This window comes from Amyelois transitella, chromosome 22 (assembly GCF_032362555.1).
Source record: "Amyelois transitella isolate CPQ chromosome 22, ilAmyTran1.1, whole genome shotgun sequence".
In the NCBI taxonomy this organism is placed as follows: domain Eukaryota; kingdom Metazoa; phylum Arthropoda; class Insecta; order Lepidoptera; family Pyralidae; genus Amyelois; species Amyelois transitella.
Window position 1 is genome coordinate 4,919,326 of NC_083525.1, and position 23,106 is coordinate 4,942,431.

A 23,106-nucleotide genomic window follows, 5' to 3' on the forward strand; every position below is an offset into this window, starting at 1 on the left:
TGTAAGTCACCTAATCGAAATAATGAATAGAAATGGTTAACTGAAAACATACATTAACAAAAAAAAATATTATTTTCATTAGTTTAAATATCATTTACACAAAAAGGCTCTAACCGATGGTTAGAAAAAATGAGCAAATTTGAACACAAAAGCAATCTACCAAGCTACGTAGCTTTAAACTGAAACAAAGTGTCGTAATTTACTAATGCTCTCTACTAAATATTAACCCAATTAAAGAATTATCAAATACACGATATTTGTTAATTTATATAAAGAATCAATACACAAATTCAGTCATTTTAAATACAATTAAAAACATTCCTTTTCATCCATCGCAACTTAAACTATTTCACAAATAAATTTTTTAATAATATTTAATAGAAACACATGTCATATAGATATTAAATTTTAGTCATACAGTCAATTCCTTATATAAAATCATGAAAACAGGCATCAGAATATTAAAATTTAAAACTCAAAATACAATTTCAAAAGTTTTTGTGAATTTTCGTCATTAAACAAAATATTTTTATATAATTAAAAAACCGCAACCAACCAGTAAGTTCCTATAAAACACCTTTTAAATCCCATAAAATTAGGTACACTGAAAAACAATGTAGGGTCTGCAATATTAACCTAAACATTTTAACAATGTGAGTCTTAAACCGTTATTCGACGGTCGATTGGCAAACGCCATGATTTTTAATCGCCTGAGAGTCAGCCTTTTAATTTTCGAATCATTTGTCGACAGAATATATTCTATTGACAAATCATTCAAAGATAAAATTCAATATCCTGTTGGTAAATTTTTCGAGTAGTTAACTAATTTGAAATCTTTCTCGCCGAGGAAATCGGTTGGCCAGGTTGATAGCTTTGTTTGAATTAATAAAGTATAATAATAGTCAGCAAATGATTAATTTTAATTTCTAAACTGACACGTTATCAATTTAGATATATTACTAATGTAATCAAAGTTCGCGGAATCAACTGCGGTTTGTCGAATTTGTGGTTAATAGCTAATCATTGCGGTCAAACCCTGTCTCGTCTGTCTGTAAACTGTAATTATGTGTTTGTTACTTTATTACAATAAATATAAATAGCAAAACTAAAACGTTAACTTGAATATAACCATTTCTGCTACAGCTAACAAAGTTTTTAAATGTCTTTATGGAATTGTTGAAAAGTATGTATTAGGGTTTAATTTCTTACTTTTCAGAATTACCAAACAAGATAGGAAAAATAAACACAAGTTGTAGGTAAATCGTAACAAATGGACAGCCTACATGTACAAAAACCCAAAGTTTATTAATTTCAACACAAACAATATAGCTTATGTTAATATAGCTCAAGAAACATTGTTTTACATTTTAATAAACTTGAGCATTATTGATAATCATTATTTTAAAAGAAAACTGCAGTATTATTTTGAGCTCATATAAAATTACTTAAATTCTATTCACTGGTGATACAATTTTTTGTTATTATATATAAAACAATGGGGACAAGTTCCGGCATTTAAAACCTCTATTGGTCAATATCTACATGGGTGTCAATCGTTCAGGATCTCTTTCTTCCCTACTTGTATAAACTTTTCGACGTATCGCACCGCCTTCCCATCTTGAGTTGGAAACATGATGCAATACTTCAGGCAGAGATTCGCCTTCAGAATTAACCACAGTATCATCAGTTAAATTACCACTTTCATCCCGTCAGGACCGATGCAGAAACTCTGGAGTCAGAACTTTCTGAGTCGTCGCTTTCAATACTTTTTCATGGTGACGTAAACGATGAACTATTTCGTCATGCAAAACATTGAAACACATAGCCGTAAGAGCAAGCCCGGTCATAATGTAAATTGAGCAAAACCAGACAGTACCGGACGACGCTCCATTTCTTTGAGTAGCTCCAGGGGCTAAGTGACCGAAACCGATCGTGCTAAGACTCATAAAACAGAAGTAAACACCATCTATTGGACTCCAACCTTCTAATTGATACAAAACAAGGGCACCAAAGAATATATAAGTAAATATAGCAGCCAGACATAAAGAAACTGGAGCAAGTATTGAAAATCCTCGTAAGGATATTTTGGAATCTGTATCAGTGCAACTCATTGAATCACAATCTCTGAGGAAACTTAGACTCTGCGTCTTATCTTTTATAGAATTTGTACTGACACTGTGTGCCTGTGACGCAGATATTATAGTACCTGATGGTGATCGTACATAATACGGTTCCTGAAGATGTAAAGTCTGTCCTCTGTAGTCATCGTGACGTCTTACTTTCTCCTTTCGTTCTTTGCTTGCCATGGTTCTCTCGTCGAGACAGCAATAACCACATTTTGTGCAAAGACAACAACAGAGTGCTCTGCTGAAAACGCTTCTGGCCAGTCTAGAGAGTAATGCTCCAACAACTGACAAATATAATAAAGTAAGAGGAATACCGATCACAGCATACCCTATTGTGACAGCCTTGCCTAAAGCTGTCCTGGGTGCTACGCTGCCGTATCCTGAAAAAATAAATACAGCTTAACAATAACACTACTAATATATAAGTGTAGAAAAATATAGTATTTGTAAATTGTTCTTTGTAAACTTAGTTAATATTAAGAATGTAACGTGATTATATAATATAGTCTTACCTATTGTTGTAAGAACTGTAAGTGAATACAGAAATGCCTTTGCAAAATCCCATTCATAGTCATCAACAACAAGCGCTGGTGCTGACTCCAAGGCCCTGGCACCCCCGTACTGAGCTGAGACGTCTGCAGCCACTCTAGCTACCAGCTTCTCTTGAAATCTAGCAATTTCTTGTGCTGCTAATCTTGTCCAATTTTCTTTATACAAAATATTTAATGATACTGTAATTTCCCAAATACTTTCCACAGTTTGTGATCTCAACTCTGCACTGGCTTGGCTGATGCTTCCGTTTATTTTTGATAATGGTACTTTTTGATCTGTTGCTTGGTACGAAGTAGTAGCTAATGTCTTTTGGTGTATCTTGGCAGCACTACCTTCGATGGCTAAGAAAATAAAAGCACCCAGTAAAGTATAAGCCAGTAGTAAAACAAATATACCAAGGTTAGTAACACAGCCGGCAATTAGTGTTTTCTTTTTACTCTTTTTCGTTTTGACACACAAACAACAGGTCGTGACAACATCTTCTTCTGCTCTATAATTATCAGATTTGCCATTCTTCTTAAATTTTCCATTCACATGATTCTTTTTCTTATTTTTATCCATGTTCGTCTTCATGGACTTATGTGACGATGCATGTTTTCCTGTATTTTCTTATTCAGTTCTTATTTTGGCGCAAGTCATCTGCGGAAAAAAGGAATATATAAATACCTTTTATGCCTGCTAAATGAAAATAAAATAAAAGGATAGAGTCTATTTTGTTTGCATAATGTTGAAGTCAGCAGACCATAACAAAGTAGCTTTACCAGGAAAAGGCGGGCCGATAAAGGGGAGAAGATAGAAAACAGATAACGTAAACCTATATTAGCATACCTACAATAAATAACGCCAGAATCCAATGGGTATCTTCGATTGAAGTATATAGGTAAGTTATATTATAATGTAAAGCCTACAAATATATTACAAACCAATATAATAAATGCAGCTTTGGCGCAGGGCTTGGCTCCTACTGGAGTTTTGAGAAATCAAGTACCTACTCTTGAAGGTTTTATCTGTCTCTGTGCCAAGTACCAATCATCAAAATCGATCTAGAAGTTATTGAGTTTATTCGTCAAAACAAACAAAACTATATTTTCAACTATAGATATTTTTTCGGTAAAACAATAACTACCAATGCAGCTGGCGTGCAATATTCTAGACCTAATCATTGTAGGCATTGTCTATATAGGAATAAAAATTACCTACCTACCTAAACTCTACTAGAATTTATTTTAGCAATGCTTTAGTTTCCAAGTCTGATATAAAACGTTAAACTTTTTATTGGACGTCTAGAGCATCTGCAGAAGAATTCCACGAAATAAAAAGGCGTTTATTGCTTTTATTTTGCGAAACGAGATTCGAGTCGGCGTGAACTTCAATTCTATTTTAAATTTAATTCTTCTCTGCTCCTAACGCATAATAATTTAATCAAATTCGTTTGGCATCTGGCCATCAAAACTATACTTACCAAATATCTTATCAGGTTTTATCAGATGATAGATATTATATTATAGGTACTAGGTACTATAAGTCGTCATTAAAGGTCTCCAAGCTTTAACGCAAAATAACTGTTAATACAAATAATGAGATAACAAATCACATATTACGCCTCTTTCACGAAGGGATAAACAGACACTCCGGTTATAAAATCTATCGTACCGAAAGAGCGGAGATTTCACTTGCCATGATTCCTGCATAAACTTTTGCTTCCTTCAGATTCATCAATATTTTCAATCAAACTCTTAGATTGACCATGCTATCTCTATTTCTAATTCGGACATGTTCCAAAATCCTCGATGGAATTCAATTGAGTACTTAGTGACCACACATACCGACCTCAATACAAACCGCACTGGCCTCTCTTGACACTAGTGGCGCCATCTATACCCTTGCAATTACTGAGATGCCCTCTGTAATTTGGTGATATTGGTTTTAGTCCAGTTACAGAAGTCAATTTAGAAATGTTTAACTTTACTTGATACACCGATATATTGCTTCATAATGGAAGACACAAAACCTGACTGAAGAAGAAAATGTTGCAGTGCAATTTGTTACCGCTTCTTCTGCACTGACGCTTTAGAAGCGGCAGTAAACTTAGTTTGAAGTAATTTATTTGACGTCAACCAATGTTGTGAAACCAAAAGATATGACGATTATTAAGTGAATGAAATTATGAAATGAATAAAATATTAAATTTTACTAAGCCAATCCAGAATCGTGGTCACAGGCGCTGCTCGAGCTACTCTCCAGAGACGTGAGGATGGAACTGAGACTAACATCAGAAGGATATAAAAACCATAATGGTTAACTTAATATGATATACCTGTGTTTCAAATTGTAAAGTGTGATAATTGTAATAGGTGTAAACCGTTTTTGTCACAATAAATAAATAAATAAAATAAAAAAAATAAAATAAAATAAACAAAATGATAGATGGGTCACTAGTAGGAACCTTAATCAATACGGCTAGTGTGTTTAAAATAAGCCTCTACATCAAATAATTAAAGAACTCGTCTCTTGTTATTAAGACGATTAAGGATAAGATTAGTGACCTATCAATGGTTCCTTGAAATTTATGGCTTTAAAGTTTTTAATTTCAAATGTTTGTTACCACTATTTAAAATTAATTTATCTCTGCGTTAATGTACTGGAAACAAAACGTACCAAGGAATCCGTAGAGATTTACGAGACAATAAACTTTTGCCAATAATTTATTTAAAAGTTTGTTAAGTTCAATGGTTTAATGCAAATGATGAAAGTTATTAAAGTTCATGACACAATTAAAATTAATAATTACGATATCGTTATTGCCTTGGGAAAAGTACTATGTTTAATGAAACCTTATTTTTTACTTTCCTGCTATTTAATGATTGTATTTAAAATGTCACAAGCAGCAGAGCAATTTCCTAATTGGATTGACTTCAGTTTCCAAGCTTAGATTTTTTGGTATAGTTTTATATTTGAATGACCAATCATTGTTAGACGTTACAATATATAGGCAACTGGATGTAAAGCATACATGTCCCAGTACCACGGAGATCAAATGGCAGCTGCTCATTGTAATCACTTCTACATTTTCAGTGCCGACTTGTGATCAAAAGTGAACCCTAGGCTCCTCCATAGGCATGGCAGAACTAGAATAAAAGACCTGATTACGTTTATCAGTATATCCTTAAATCGAAATTCAATAAATACTCAAACACCCCTTTTCTAAAAGACCACTCTCTCTCATTTTTCAATTAACATTTTAATTTACAACAAAAGCAACACCTTCTCATCTCTCAAACTTTGAAAGTACAAAGAACATGTAATTAAAAATAAGATGCAAGTAACAGTGGGGATTAAACATGAAAAGTTTCAACATTAAATTATTCGGGCTTTTATTATACACGTTACCTCGCCATTTCGAGATTTTGTTCCCACTGGCAAAGTTAAAATTGTTTTAAGTACGAAGATGTGAAATTGTAAGAATTTGCAAGAACATTAAAAGGACCACTCGGCATCGCTAGATCAGGATCTTTAGGATATTCAGGCTCAAATTAGTTACCTGTTGTAGGAAGTAGGTAACTAATTTGGGTCTAATGACTTCAGGAAAAGGATTGTTAGTAGATAAAGTGAATAGCTAGTAATAAAAAAAAATATTGAGAGCATTCAATAAAGCAGTTTATTGGGATTTCTAGAAGAATCTTTCTAAAAAGTATTTGAAATTTTACTTATATTTTAAAAATAAAGAACAATATTTTGGGCGTACTTGTAAAATATTGAATTTTTAGATCATATAATTGAATATTTTACAAGTAAACCCAAAATATTGTTATTTTAATAGATAAAAACTTTTAATAGACAGCAAATGTCAAAGCCTAGATTACGCCCGAGTTCGCTACTGCAAATTTTAATAAAAACAGTAACAACTACCATGTTTGAAATACATCTACGAATGTAATTAATTATGAACAGCAACTTCCACATTGTGATACAAGTTTTAGACTTAAGTTAGTTCCAAGTTGCCACCACGAAAAACAGTTAGCAGATAAGTTGCTAGAAGTTTCCAACAACAGTCAGGTTATTAACTAGATGTCTCGTACTCACGTGACTACCTACAAGAAATTGTAAGTGTGTATTATGCTCTTTTTGGCGTTTATTTTCGGCTTTATTTAAGTATGTATAAAATACGAATTATCTAGTTCCTTTATTGTTTTGCCGGTTGACTGGAAGAGATCCCTTTATGGGATAAGTCCGCCATTGCTAGTGATTTGTTTATTTTATAACTTTGTACTATTTTCTTGTTACTGTGTAAATTTCGATGCAATAAAGATATTACAAACAAACAAAATACGTGTCACGTCTTCCATCTTTGCGGGATAGACAGAGCCCACAATCTAAAAGGTGGTTGGAAGGCCACGTTCAGTAAGTACATGTATCTGTTTACAAATGTATGACGTAACATACGTGTGTAAAATCACGCCTCCTTCCCATAGGGGCAGACAAAGATCTTTTCACTTACCACGATCCCTGCATACTTTTTCGCTTCAACCATAGGTACTTAGTAATCTTTCGCGCAAGCTCGTCTATTTAGGATATCTTGACCTGAACTTTTATCAGATATTGTACTCGATTTAAGCCAGATTTTTTCGGTTTAGCCTTATCTTGTATGTATGTTCATAATATTCATATACTTTTCTTTTCAATTTATGATTACAATTACAATATATTTGTATATGCAAAGTAAAGGTTCCATGCTTATGCTAATCCCACTTCTGCGGATGGATAGAAAATAACAATCCTCATAATATCTACCTAAATAATAAAATTTTATTATCAATTCCTGAATTTATATCCTGGCTCTCGGATGGAAGCCGTTGAGTAGGTAACAAAATATCAGGTAAGTTTTGGGATCAATTTATAGGTAGTATTTACATTCAAATCTACCTTGAGCATTCATTCATACGAGTAAGTTATTTTCCAGACCGTAAAATCTTTTTCAAATCATTCCACAGTAAATTCATATTCCATATTAATATATACAGAGACGAGTTCTTTTAAAAAAATTATTATTTGTATCTTTTATTTTAACTAATAAAAAAAAATAATTATGTGATAGATTTAAATTTAATTTGTAACATTAATCTTATTTGTAGCTGATGATGATGAACAAACTTATGTTCGTTTCCAAATAATGTTAAATAAATATAAACTGACGTATCTAGTTGATCATGTATAATTTGACCAAGTAACTAAATTTTCGTTACAATAGAAAATTATTCATACAAACATACATAAAAAAATATTGAACGTTTATTACCCGTGCGGGGTAGAAAGCGCAAGCAGTCCCGAAGAAACTGAAAGACCATATTCAAGTGTATGGTGACATGATGAAATTCCCATCGCCTACATAAAGAATCCCAAGTTTATAAGTCTTTCCTTTATTCGGCTTTTACGACATCCATGGGTAAGAAGGGAAGAAATATGGAGTGGCCCTCGAACGAGAACCACACAACTTATAAAAAAAAGAATATTCATAATGAGATTTTGATAAAGCATTTTTTTTATTAGCGGCCAATATGTCGGCCAATATGCTCTCATCCACAAAAAACACAAATTAAAATTGTTTAATAAATTTAAGGGGAAGACACTGGTCGCCACGACACAGGGAATCCTAGTGTGACGGTCAGTGCAACTGTTGTAGAAAACTCTGTATTTTTTGTACTGAATAAAACATTTTTCATTTTTCATTTTCATGTACTACAACCGCCAATGCGTTCCGGATCATTAATTTCGCTCGTGGCGATTCAAATTTACATTATTACCATCAAAAAACCATCAAATCTCAAATCGGAATCTTTTACAATAAATTATCTTCCCAAAAGCATGAATCCCATGGTAACCCTATTTCATTTATGCGCACGCAGGGTAATGAAATAAGTCATTTAAATTGGAATAGAGATTTCAATGGCGGAACATTAGGCGTTTGGGGTGGCTAAAACGCTGTAATATTGGATTATATCACTGATTTATGCAAAATCTTTATCGCCACCGACACCTGAAATTGAATTTTCGCATCGTCACATTACTTTGGTTAAAACGGGCGGATCGTGGACTGATTTTTCCATTTCTTCGTTTCCCGACCTTTTTAGTGTTGAATGTTTTAGCTTTTTTGCATCTATGTATATAAGGTCATAAATTTTGTATTAAATTATTTTATATGTATATTGGTAATAAATTAAAGCCAATAAGATCAGCTGGTATGGAAAGTTTAACCAGATTAGATCAACATAGTTTCATTATTGACATGAAGTGTTTCATAAGATTGGAAAACAAAATAATATTGTGAACAAATGACTAATAAATTGATGGCATTATTAAGTACAAATTTAATATTCAAATACTTGTTTCTTATTTTGTATTTACCTTCAATTTAACTAATACTTAATATTTAATTAACATAAAACTACCAATATCTTTTATTTTTAGATTCAATAGTTATTTAAGGCCGTATAAATTTTTAATTAAAACTTCATTACTTCTATGTTGCTTTTATAAAAAGTATTTTATGATCTTTCTGAAACCTTTTCGATGGAGCGCTAAGTAAATCGCCTTTTATGTTTTATGCTCGTCAAATTTTCTTTTTGTGAACAGAAATTTCGTTACGCCAGCTTAGTCCTCAGAGTATGTTAAGCAGCCTGAATAAACACTAAAATGACTCCACATCTGAATGGTTCTATGTATGATTATAACTATTACTTTACTAATAATTTTAATTTGGTAAAGCAGCTCCCGTATCATGACACGCTTGACGCCTTTTTCATCGCGCTACTAACTATCACTGTCCCGTTTTACGTCATAATAAAAAGCGAAACGGCGATAGTTTTTCGCGCGATATAAACGGCGTCGCGCGTGCCATGCTACGGGGGCAGAATGACGTAGCAAATAAACAATGTCAACGTTAGAAGAAGAGAGCCTAGTTACGAAAGTACATACATTGTACTATGTATGATCCAATCAGCGTCCTGGCAAAAGTTTAGATCGAAAGTACCTTAGCCTGACGATCTTGCATTAAGAATTATAGATGTGGCAAAGTAAATATTCAGGGATCGTGGCAATTTGACAAATGTAGTTCTTAAACATTTCAAATTCAGGAGGCTTTGTACTAAGGTAATTGATATTTTTCTTAGCAAAGATAACATAGTCGGTTATAAGTACTGGCTTCCCCCGCCATTTCGCTCATATATAAATAGTATATGTATTATTTTATTAACCTAGATTACTTTTCATCCAAATACTTCCAGTAGTTTTATAGTAGTAGTAGTTAGGGCAAAAAACATACCTTCAAACTTACAAAACTTTTACACTTATAATACCTACTGCCGTTAAGCCGGTAGTTTACCGACATCCGTGAAAACATACATAGAGCTCTTATTATGCATTCGAGTCACAAAGGCTATTGTGTTTTCCGACGTGCCACTTCTAGACGCAACTCTTCACTTACACTATGTGCATGACAGATATGTTTCAGTATTATAGTGGTATACTAGAAAACGTGCCGGGAACCACACGGCACGTTTTCGTAAATATAAAAAAAAGAATATGATAAAAGGCGACTAAGGGACAGGCTTATAAAATTATTTAGTTATTTTCTTCAATATAAGATACTTTGCATTGATAAGTCAGTAAGTAATATGTTATGAAAAGCATGACATATAAATTAAATATCATCCATTAAAAAAATTTATTATCCCTTAGGTATAAATACATTTTGTTCAGAATTTATTTAGTATAATTGTTATTTCCGCAATATAAAACTCATAGTGTTCTACCCGCCTTATATTCGAGTGCAGTGTAGTGCACACTAACATGTTCAACAACCTCGTATCAGGACAGGGTCCAATTTAATTGAACAGTAGCCGAGCGCACTCAAAATTGTGCAGTTTCGAAATTGGAACGCGAAGTGGTCTACCTATATCTATGTCTATGATTAATCTATTGATTGCTTTTGGTTTTTCCATTTTTGAATAGCGAATATAACCAATCGAACATCGCAAGCTAACGAAGTGGTTTCATACACTCAATGTTAAAAATAAAAATAAAATTTTATCACGTTATTTTTCATACGATTTATGTTACATTTTTTTATCATGCAGTAACTTTATTTATTTTATTGGACTTAAAAGTAATAATTAACAGATACCATTGTCTAAATAGCTTTAAAATAATAATAAAAACAATATTTTGTGCCTATCCAATATGATGAGCTCGCTCGACTTCTTCAAGTTCCCAAGGATATTACGTAAAGCAATAAGAAACCCCCCCAAAAATGTGTAATTAAAACAACATAGTAATAAAACCAAGACCAAACAGTCAATATCGGAGTTAATAATCCAATACCCCGCGACCGATTTGTGTCCAAAACGAACCCATAACTTTTCATTAGGATCGTAAAATAGATAATACATTGTATACTCGCCTTAAGGAAGCATTCACGAGGTTGGCTATCTGCTCAAGTGTTATGTGTTTAACACTAGCACTAAAATAGACATTCAAAGTGCCGGTCTATAAATTCAGTCGTAAAATCAATTCTCGATTTATTTGCCAAGATATTGGCGTTTTGGTTTAAGTTGGCCCACAAAATTCTCTATAGCTTATATTATATTACACTTTAAAACGTTGATATATTTATATTGACACTAGTTAATCTAAGTAGATACTTCATTGATATAAGTTACAAAGGGTGTTTATGACGCAACGTTTATTTAATTCAAAAGTATAGTATTTATAGATACTAGTCTGCTTCTAATAATGGAACACGAGAAGTCACAGTCAGACTTCATTTCGAGTAGGACGTAATTGAGGAATATGCTGGAAGAATGAAGATACTAACACCAAACTCAAACATATGCTATTCATCCAACGGAAGCTTTTAATGAAACAAAGTAAAGAATAAGTCGTAGAAAAATACGAAATACTTCTGTTTTTTCTCTATTTTGCAACAAACTTTAGATAGCGGCTCACACATTTTGCATAGAATACGTGAGCGACATTCCGGAACCACTTCGATCGTAGATAGTCGCTTTCAGTAGAAATTATAGTTTATACGAGCAAGTTTGCAGTTTATTTTCGTCTCTAGATTTATTTATGTAGCATTAATAAAAGGAAATAAAAATTGTATAACAAGAAGTGAAAATATAAAATGATCACGTACACGGTTATTGCCATTTTTTTCCTTTATCTTACTTATTATTTAATATTTTCTATCTCATCCCTGTATGTTCCCAGTTGCATTGTCCACAAGGTTTAAGGTCTACTTTTTAAGTAGTATTTACTCATATAATACAATTTTTACACCTTTGAGCGATAAAGTTTACCTATCTAAAATAAAGCCTGTAAATAATGTCTTATTATAAGTACTTACGCATAGAAAGCCTTTCTTACTCGTACTCATCGTACTACCGATTCTAGACTAAGGACGACCTTTCATAATTTCACCATGTAATTTTCTGAACACAGCACTTTCAGACGTTATGATATTATTGCTCTTATTTTTCATATAAAATAGGGAAATTATGAAAAATAAATTAAAATGTTTAACAATAAGGTACTCTTACACTATCCTATGTCTATTAACCACAAAGGGATGCTTTTCAAAGTTCTGAAAGTTTGTCAAGACGCCGCTGAGCAGCCGAAAGCTCCGAATGAAATGTCACCTGTGAGGAGTATCTTGAAAGTCTAACTTCTGTGTTGCCAGCTAGGCGGTAAAACTTACATACTAGTTATTTTCGTATCATTTATATTGAGAGTGCCAATTTCAAAGGAAACATCGAAAGACTCATATTTATGTAGGCTTATTTCTAATCAGAGTAAAATTCAGTTAATTGCCGTTCTGGGAAAACTCTGCGAAATCCTCTCTGAGGGTACCCATAGCCTAGTAAAGAAACTACATGCCAAATACTGTGCATTAATTATATTATATACTGATATAAAAGAAGAAGACACTGACTGATTGCAGTCAGTGTCTTTAAATAGGTATTTAGATTTATATATTTACATAGATAAATATATGATATTTATTTCAATTACGAAATTGAAAAACTGTCGAGGTAATTTATCTCGTTCAAAAGAGAAGCACTTTACTTCGGGGACGCGGATCTGCCGGGACTTGCATTTTTTAAAATAAGTGTTAGTTTTATATTTAGGTGTATTTGTTGATTAATATTTTATTCTTCCTTAATAAGTTTTATTTAGGTGTATTAAAGTATAATTTATAGTTTTAATATTAATCATCCTGTCAATTTGTGAAAGTTCAATAACATATACTATAATTACAACATCAGTAAAATTGAAGCTTTATTACATGATAAATAATCCATGTGTGTGGAGGCGATAGCAGAACCTTAATTACATGTTTTTTTTAATTGAAGTATATTTATTTATTCAGCAAAATACATTTCAGTTACGTAACCATGTTTATTTAAAAAAAGAAGTGAGAAATATATGCTTACTTAGGTGTGTGAATTTATGTGACTGACAAATCTCTCAAGGTACAATTGGAAATACTTATCAAATAAATCTAGCTGAAAATTCACGAAGAAATATTCTCGCGGGAGCGTTATCTAAAAGCAATATCTTCAAACATTAAACAAAAATGTATTATTTGACGAACATACTATATATATAAATTTGTGATTTAATAACATAAGTATCGTTTTAGAGATAATATGTTATTATAATAAGTCATAATATACATAAAATCACGCCTTTTTCCCGGAAGGGTAGGCAGAGCTCACATAATCTACATTCATTAGGTACTTTATATTTAGCAATGGTAATCTTGTGAATTTAGGGTAGATTTTTGACTTGACCTTTTGCGAGGACTTCCCCGATTTAATCAAGTTACGATCAACGTTAAAATTAACAACAATAAAAATACAATAACTGCATAAGTACTCTTATCTTTCATAACTATCATACTATATCCTCAACATCTAATAATTTGTTCCGTATATATATATTTATTTATTTTATTCCTTCTCAAGGCATTAACGCCTTTACACACCTACCTGCAGCTTACAAACTCAACAACGGGCCAACCTCATAAATAAAAGTAAGTAGTTGACGAAATAAAATTAACCCTCGGCTATAGTTTTATTGTTAACCTCGCAAAGCCCCTGTCGTCATATTAGTTTATAATGACAGTTTCGGGAGCAGGGTACAGGTTGACCCGGGGACCCGGGATAAGCCGCGGCTTTAAACGGATACTATTTTGAAATATATTTTGGCCATTTAAACTGCAAAGGTCTGCCGCAATTGTTACACTATTAAGGGTAACCTCCTGTGATTTTCTCTCGTCCTGTACCTAAAGTCCATTCATTTAAGTACTGAAAATAAAGTTAAACAATCTTGATCAATGTTTAAGTTCAAAATAATATTTAAAAATTTAGTGATAGTCATAAGAGGTAAAACTAAAAATTAAATGAATGCCATAATTTTGCTATCAAACAAACTTTATTTTAGAAGTTTATTTAACGTGATAAAGAAAATTGTTTATCTTTATTTCCGTACGTAATTATTGGACGATACAAGCCTTCAGTAAATTTTAAAAATTAAAATCAAAATCATCCTCCAGGCGTTAGACCTGATTGTGTCTAAGTATGTAAAATAAAGGTATGACCAAACATTTTTCAATCGGTTGCCTGCTATCCATCGCAAAAAAAACCAGTATATTGACGACACAAACTGTAAACAAAATTATCACGATGTCATCAATATATCTTTTGGAGCAGTGAGCTTTCACAATCGAGTTTTTGAAATACTTTAGTTTGTCAATAAGATGAACAGAAAAAAAATCTCCACTTATTTCGCAAACAGGAAAACCATTCGCCTGTATAAAAATGGCAACGTTGAAAACGATAAAGTAAAATCTATTCTATAGGTTCTATTATTATTCAAGGCGCGATAGAAAATACTTTTTTAAATTCATGGAACCTTCAACTCGTCTCCGTTATCCTTTATTCAGATAAGCTGAAGGCGGAAATAGCAATAAATAACCAACCGTAAAGGCGGGTCTAGAAAGAAGTGATTCTAGACTATGGGATAAAAAATATGCCAAAATTTTAAATGTGTTTCAATTTTAGATGATTAAAGTAGTTAGTAGTTACTGGGTAACTTGGGTGGCTATACAATAAGAAGAATAATTCTTATTACCATATAATAATCAAGGAATGTGACACAACTGGGAATCCTTAATCTGTAAACCAGTGCATACACGTAAGTTTTAAGTCGATAAAGATGTGGAAATTCAGATTCATCTGTAATAATATGTTAACAAAATGAACAAGACCAAGGTGAAGAACCAAAAAAATACTATCTGAAAAAGGCAAAAAAATTATCGAAAAGAATCTTTACAAGCACCAATTTCTATACTTTGAAAAAGATCTCAATCGGTCTAGAGGTTAGGGATAATTGCGAACAAACCACGATTTACGATATTCTAAGGCACTTGCCGCTCCGTAATTAGAGAACACAAAGAGATGTATTGCGATACAGTCTACAGAGGAAATTGATGGGAAAACCCTCTTATTTATGAGTATGTTTTATATACAGAAAGGGGGTATATATTTACACTATACCCAATGATAGATAACTCTATCTATACCAATAATACATTGTATGTGGGAAAAGTGAAATAGTTACAGATTTTCTTTTTCTATAATAAATTTTTTAAAATATACATATATAAATATTATATATACATATATTTAAAAAATTTTGTTTAGTTCTATACACAGTTACAGAGTATAATCCTCTTTAACATTTATGCTAAGTTTTTGTTGCACCTTTGAAATCTTGCTCAGTTTACACGAAGGGTTCGGCACCATCGTCGTAGTAACAAACGTACTTTAATACTATTTTTTTATGCTCTCGTTTCTTCAGCAATAATATGAAGAAATTTCATGCAATTCCTTGGATTTTTATAATAACGGCATCTATCGCAAATCGGTAGAACTACAACGCGATCAATACATACCACGTTGCATGTACACTTCTTAAAGTAAAAAAAAAATTGATAAGACTGACATTCGAAATTTTTTTTTTATTTTAAATATAAACATATTTAAAATAAAAACAAACGGCAACGGAAATACATACTTAAAAAAAACAACTTTCTTGCTATTACCGTTTATGAGATACAGCTAGGTAACTGACAGATAGATTAGAAAGACAGACAGCGAAGGCTAAGTTAGAGTTAAAAGGCGACTAAGAGATAGGCTTATAAACTTGACATTCTTCTTTAAGGCGACGGGCTAGCAACCTGTCATTATACGAATTCATACATACATACATAAAATCACGCCTCTTTCCCGGAGGGGTAGACAGAGACTAACTCTTTCCACTTGCCACGATCTATGCATACTTCCTTCGCTTCATGCACATTCATAACTCTCTTCATGCAAGCTCGGCGGTTTCGGGTACTTTTGACCTGACCCTACGAATTCATTTCTATCATTATGCCAAACAGCTTAACGTGGCCTCAAGACTGTTCTACCCCTCTGTCTACCCCATAAGGGATGTAGACGCGACTATATGTATGTAGTACGAATAAACTAAACATTAACTGGATTAAATTTTAATGAAACTTATTTCGCCCAAAGACTATATAATCTGTCTATATAGTCTATAGATACATACATACATCGGACATGACTTTTTTCTGGAAATTTCCACCGTAGTTGTTAGTTCATAATAAATACACGGCAACTGGTGTAAAACAGTGAGTTTCTCCCACGGGACCTACTTTAACAGGGTCTGACATTTGCATTAACACTTTTGTTTAACCTTGTGGAGACGTGGGTTCCTGAGGGACGCTCATGTATACGGAATGCGGGACTCAAGTTATTTTTTATGAAAGGGCCTTGGACTGTTTCCTAGAATGATTGTTTACTTTATCCAACGCTGGGCACAATAAACTAACTAAACTTTTGCTTGTCTGTTGTTTGTTCAAAAATATCAGTTCTGAAGAGTTTTAGCTAAAAAAAATATAGTGTCAGCAACATAAGTCAGCGAAAAATATTTAAATTTATTACTTTTGCGATACAATGACATAATACTGTCAACATATGTAACATACCTGTAAGGTGTATGTTGTAAACTTGTTTCAGATTTTATTTCAGATTGTTTCATCAAAGGTTGTGCGCTGTGAACGTTTTCAGATTTCGCTAGTATTGTTTTGATCAAAGGTTATTTCTCTCATTGAAAAAATACATTAATCATCCTAAATATTTGCTCATCCATAATGTTATATACTACAGTAGGAAATATAAAATAGTTTGTTAGCATCTTCATAGAGGATTTAAATTGCAAAAGCTGAATCCCAGCTAAGTATAAATAACTGGAGAAAATCAAAAGCAGATGCCAAAAGACAAACAGCTGTTCACAAAAGCTATTGTGCCGCATCAACATAGAATAAAAGCCTTATTTATTCGTACCTTCAACGTCGCACGAAGCCCAAATTACTTTTATTGTCAATTTTAATTCGGTCCAGGAGGAGGCTTCAATTTAATTATTTTATCTCACGAGTATCCAAAAGTACGTTATAGCTAAAGAGTTTCGAATATAAGTGTACTATGTAAGTAATTACGCTTTCTCAGCTAAACGCCGAGATCGATATTAATGAAACTTTCTTAATTAACCGGGGTCAAATATTTTTTAAAGACACGAGAGCGGAATAACTAAATAAATAAATATATACGGGACAAATTACACAGATTGAGTTAGTCTCGAAGTAAGTTCGAAACTTGTGTTACGAGAAGCGAACTCAACGATACTATATTTTATAATAAATACTTAGATAGATATACATCCAAGCCCCAGAATAATCAGAGAAAGTTCGTTTCTCATCATGCCCTGACCGGGATTCGAACCCGGTACCTCCGATATCACAGACAAGCGTATTACCGCTGCGCCACAGAGGCTGTAAATTTTTACAATAATAATTTTTGTTCAGAGCAGCAGAAAAATAATGCTTCAAAATAAATTCATATATAAAATTCTCGTGTCACAATGTTCGCTCCCGTTCTCCTCCGAAACGGCTATACCGATTCTCATGAAATTTTGTGAGCGTATTGAGTAGGTCTGAGAATCGGCCAAAATCTATTTTTCATACCCCTTAGTGATAAGGGTTGTCCGCCCTTAACAACTTAAAATTACTTATTGCAAAACAACGTTTGCCAGGACAGCTAGTAAATTTATATATTTCTTACGTGTAGAAAAATCTTATTTGTCTGCCCAGTCCTGAAAAGCAGAACGCTAAACCTTCAGATTCGGTATAAATGATAGAACTATAAACACCAGAACTGTGTGTTCGGCGGCGCGGCGGGCGGAGCGTTTATCTCCCGAGGTAGTCCAATTCAAGCACACTTGCTGTTGCAATGAGCGGAATTGGAGTGGCCAGGGGATTTCATACACATCACGTATGATAAATACGGGATAGACGGAACCACAGGAATAATCCACAATTCAAGACAGCCACAAGAGACTCGAAGGCTTAGCTGGTTGTGATAAAATTGAGATTCAGTTTGTGACAGATCTAGCGATAACAACGCGTAAATGAAGATTTACAAATTTAAGAAGCCGCTTCCACTACTGATGTAAACTGCGCAGAAAGAAAAGCAGCACTCATTATTTCTTGGCTACCCGACATCATTGAACCTAACCCTCAGAAAAACCTACTGTATAAAGGCATATCTTTGAATAGACCATAAGCGGGACATTGTTTAAAGTGAGTTATTTTACGAGAACACCACACAACCACTGACACCGCTAATGAAACGGACGCCGAAAATTAATGCTTTTATAAGTATTTTACTTTTATAATTTCAATTGTTTCCAGTATACGGACGAATTTTAAACAAGACATGCTTTCCTTAATAATTATTTAAGTAGGTACTCTTAAAATAGACGTATATGAGTATGTAATGAATTTTTGCGTACCTTAGTTACATAGGTACTTCATCGGAGCTAGTATCCTAAACAAGTATTACAGACAAAAGCTTTTTATAAAGACAGATGAAACCTTTTCGATTTATTTCTCAGGATAAGACGACATATGACCGTATTTCAATGTAGTAAAACGTTATATTCACTATAAAAGGTTTATGATGCTATTTTGAGCTGTTCTCGTATTCTCGAACGTCGTGGGCAGAGATATTGTATATTTTGTCCAATATAGTCTACATCTTCAAGGCTTGAGAAAAATCTTGAATACCTACCTATGTACATTAACGTGTATTTATACGCCTTAAACACTAAGATATATATTTGAACTTAATAATGAAATATTACAATAACCGTCTTTTGGATGGCATAGTTAACAGGAAATAACAAAAAATGTTAATTATTACATGCTTACATATTATGAAAAATTTGTACCTACCTTAATTTTCCCACAAATGATGCTTTCTTTTTTTCTATTATTATTATGGACAAAGAAATGTTTTTGTTCACGGTTCAACAAGGTTCAGATAGTTTTAATGAAACATTATATTCGCTCATCTTCACATAATACCACTGATCTGTCAACATAGTACTTATTAAGTATCCACACTCCCCATACAGTACCTCATTTTGTTCACAGTTTCACCTTCTTAGTTCTATCGTCGAATTTTTACATCTGAAGATTTAATACAAAGAATATTTTTTATTAACACCCATTATTTTTAAGATACTTTTGTTTTATTTTGGAAACTATGTAACTATGTTAGCTACAAGAGAATTGAACCGGGTACAGTCCGCCATCTTTATTCGAGATCAACGCATGCGCGTTATACAATACCCTTCAACACATGCGCTCAATGTTAGCAATGAAAAATTGAAATAGCCATTGTTTTGGTTACAGTTCTTATGAAAAATTAAAGGCAAAACCACTTTCATCAAACAGAGTTAAAAAAAGTAATATAATGCCAACGCATTTAACACAAAAAAGGAGAACAGAAAAATAAATTTAGGCTGAAAATGGCTGTATTTTGTCTGCGATTCTAAATCTAGAAAAGATTGAAACGGAAATTGAAAACACTCGGTACAATGATATTGAATTATTTATGGACATTTTTGATGAAAATAATGTGATTAACGATTGTGTTTTCAAATTATTCGATCGTTAGCATAAATTAGATTTTTTTTTTGCTTTAAATTGATTAACTTCTTATATCTTTAAATTTCTGGTTCTGACATAAGAAACATACTAGCTCTATATAATATGCCTGCAGTACATTATAACCTGCAGTGATTTGTAATGTTTAAGTTTGTTAATATTTATTGACAGCTGATGCTCTAGCAATGCGTTTGTATCTAATCCAATCACAAATAAGAACAATTAAAATTCTTATGTAAGTAATAAAACAGAATAAAAATTACTTAAAACTGAGGATGTCAAAGACGGTTCACAGTGGCAGAAACATGTTGGAAAGCGGACTCCAGGCACCAAATTATAGCAATGGAGGGTGCAACCGGGACACAAGGAATGACAGAGAGACATCACAGAATAAATTATCAATTTTCATATTTATTTTTTTGCCACACATTACATTTGTTAGATAGTAAAAAAAATGTGACATCAAGTCAGGTGTGTACGACGTGAATAACACATAGTTCTACACATATATAACTACAGGTGAACAACGATTATGCAATTACAAAGCTATGTATGTAGTTACTAGCTTAACAAAGAAGCTTTAGCCGTATGGTTCCCGACAGTTTAGAATAATACCATTTCATATCTTTCCGATAGATAAGTAAAAGACGACTAATGAATGAAAGGTTAATAAACATATAATTTTCCTTGTAGGCGATGGGCTAGCAATAACAACCTGTCACTATTTAAATCTCAATTCCATCTTAGGCCGTTCGGCTGTACGTGGCCTTTCAGTCTTTTCAGGACTGTTGACTCTGTTTACCCCGCAAGAAATAATAATAATACTTTTTCAAGTCAGACGTGACTATATGTATGTATGTCAAACAAAGAGAGTATTTAAAGTCTATATTCCACATATGATATTTTCACTAGAAATTATATTTTATTTCACCAGGAAACCGCAAATGACTAAAAATACTATTGTTTACCGACAGGCCAAAGTGAAGAGAAGATCAAATATTTGGAATGTGTGTATCAAAGACGAGCGAGAAACGATTTCCTCTTTTTTGAGAGCTAAGCGAAAGCGGCGTTCTCATAAATATACTAGATGAGGCAGTTGATCATATTTTATGTTATTCTAGAAATTCTAGATTCTATATAATGTAATTGACATTGTCTGTGCAGACCAGATCATTCGCCCTGTAAACCATCTACCTCTAGTCCCGGTCATTACAGTATTTTCATATTGATATCCTGTATAATTCAGCATATAAAAAATATTATTATCATTACTTATTAACATAAATCCCTTAACAAATAAAAACTTCTGGTTTCTATTTAACCTTAAAATGCTTGTTTCTCTGCTCAAATTAACTAACTACAGACCGAAGTGTAACGGTAATAATATAAAATTGTGTCTTCAAGAATTTACAAGTTGCTTTGTAAGGAAGTTTCAATGAGGAACATGCATGACAAAGAATGATGAATATGAATGAAATGAAACAATAGCATGCAGGGATCGGAGCAATTAATTGGAAAGATCTTTGCGTGATCTTTGCTCACGGGTTAGGCGGGATTTTATAATACTCAGGTACTCAGATTCTGCTAAAATTAAGCTCATAGTGATGAAAACGAAGGCGTATTAAGGTTTTTTCGATTTATGCAGCCTTGCAAATGTCCAGACAAGGAACCCATTGACGAGTCACATCTAGTTGGTGCTATGCTTGTGGCAAGTCGAGATTTTTAGGGTAAGCTACCGTTGTTTACGCTGTATCAAACGTAACGCAATTTGATCGACGCTCCGCAAACTGTTTGCTGAAGCATTCTATGGTTTACTGAACTACTTACATTTTTAAGTGTCTAATATTTTCAAGATCTTAGAAAAATAATGAATTTCCCATAAGATTTTTGGCTGAACTAGAATGAAAATAAGGTATTTCCCAGTTTCTCTTTTTTTAACTTGAGTATGATTATTCTGTCATCTTCTATGACGATCAAGCTGGATTGATACTTCTTAACAATCTTTTGAAGTAAACCTCCTGATTTACCTGAAGGACCTAATGGTGGGTATAATTTTACAGTTAAAGGCAGATAAGAGCAGAGAGTATTGAGTATTGAGTACAGTTATATCGATGGAAGGTGCAACTGGGAACAATTTTGTTATTTCCTATTTTGGGTGTTATTGTAATGTATGTATGTTAAAATAGGAAATTAAGGTATCTCTACCTTTGACTGAAGAAAATATAATAGGTGTAGATATCTGGATATCTACACCATGTTTAATATTTTCTTACAATTTCACAAAATAATTTTCCTACAAGATTCGAACCTATAACAAATCTTAAGCCACTTAACTTCTACTCTACCATAAATGTTCCTAATAGGAGCTCATCGTCAAAGGACATATATATGTTTTTTGTGGTCCCTCATGCATGTACTATGAAACTATTTCAAATGTAATCTGCCTCAAGCAAGTGTCTTTGGCCCGGGGGGACGCAAACGGAAATTTAGTTAGCTTCTATTTACATTAGTGTCCTGTTCACTGTTTGATGTGACTTTGAATAAATAAAGGGAATGTCAGCATCTTGCTTTGTTTAATGAATTGTCAAATAGCAGGATTGAGATTGGATGAGTCGCCATTAATAATTTAAAACTAACTTTTCCCGCTAATTTCTCTTTTGGCATTAGTACCGGTTACCTCACCTCTATGGAGAGGTTGTGTACATTATACTAGATTGATAAGCCAGGTTTTTACATTAAGCAACTGTCGTCTAACCTCAGCAATCTTTACAGGGAAAAGGCCCAATGTGAATAATTGTGGATGCACTAGGTAAATGTATTTAATTATATAATATATTATGTATTTAATTATGTAATAATGACGTGATTATATACCTATAATCACGTCATTATCCCTTATAGGCCAGTGTCAGACTCGAAAAGACTGAAAGGCCACGTTCAGCTGTATGGCTTACTGACAAAATTGAGATGCAAATATTGACACAATGTAGTCAGTGTGTCAATATTTAAGCTAGTAGGCCTATCTCCTGAAAGAAGAATTGTAAGTTTATTAACCTTCCCTTATTTAATTTTATAATGTTTTTAAAATAATTAAAAATATAGATTCTGTGTAGAAATCGTACGAATTGTTATTCAAAAAGGACATACCTGGGACTGAGATATTCCGAAAATGAAAGTTGGACAATTTTCAACATCTGGCATTTTCTAGATCGTCCAATTGAACAAATCTCATTATCATACATTTAAATTTAATTATTCGGACCTCAATGCACGAAAAGGCTTCTCTCTCAAAGG

The 23,106-nt window shown here is 32.9% G+C and overlaps 1 protein-coding gene across 2 annotated transcripts; it reads right to left on the reverse strand.

The window, feature by feature from the left end:
* Positions 1-857: 857 nt before the first annotated feature.
* LOC106129924 (potassium channel subfamily K member 18) lies at positions 858-19,438 on the reverse strand. Of its 2 annotated transcripts, none has more exons than XM_060950685.1 (3): positions 19,281-19,438; positions 2,639-3,317; positions 858-2,506 (listed from the first exon to the last, which is right to left on the reverse strand). In XM_060950685.1, the coding sequence occupies exons 2-3, from the start codon at positions 3,249-3,251 to the stop codon at positions 1,710-1,712; spliced, it is 1,410 nt and encodes a 469-aa protein (XP_060806668.1). In that variant the 5' UTR covers positions 3,252-3,317; positions 19,281-19,438; the 3' UTR covers positions 858-1,709. The 2 variants fall into 2 exon arrangements, with proteins under 2 accessions (XP_060806668.1, XP_013184077.2); XM_013328623.2 differs by having other exon boundaries at positions 19,096-19,438.
* Positions 19,439-23,106: the final 3,668 nt, after the last annotated feature.

Coding starts and splice junctions, on each gene's coding strand:
- LOC106129924 (XM_060950685.1), bottom strand. CDS start 3,251: ATGAAGACGAACATGGATAAAAATAAGAAAAAGAATCATGTGAATGGA. Junction 2,507..2,638: donor TACAGTTCTTACAACAATAG/GTAAGACTATAT, acceptor TTATTTTTTCAG/GATACGGCAGCGTAGCACCC.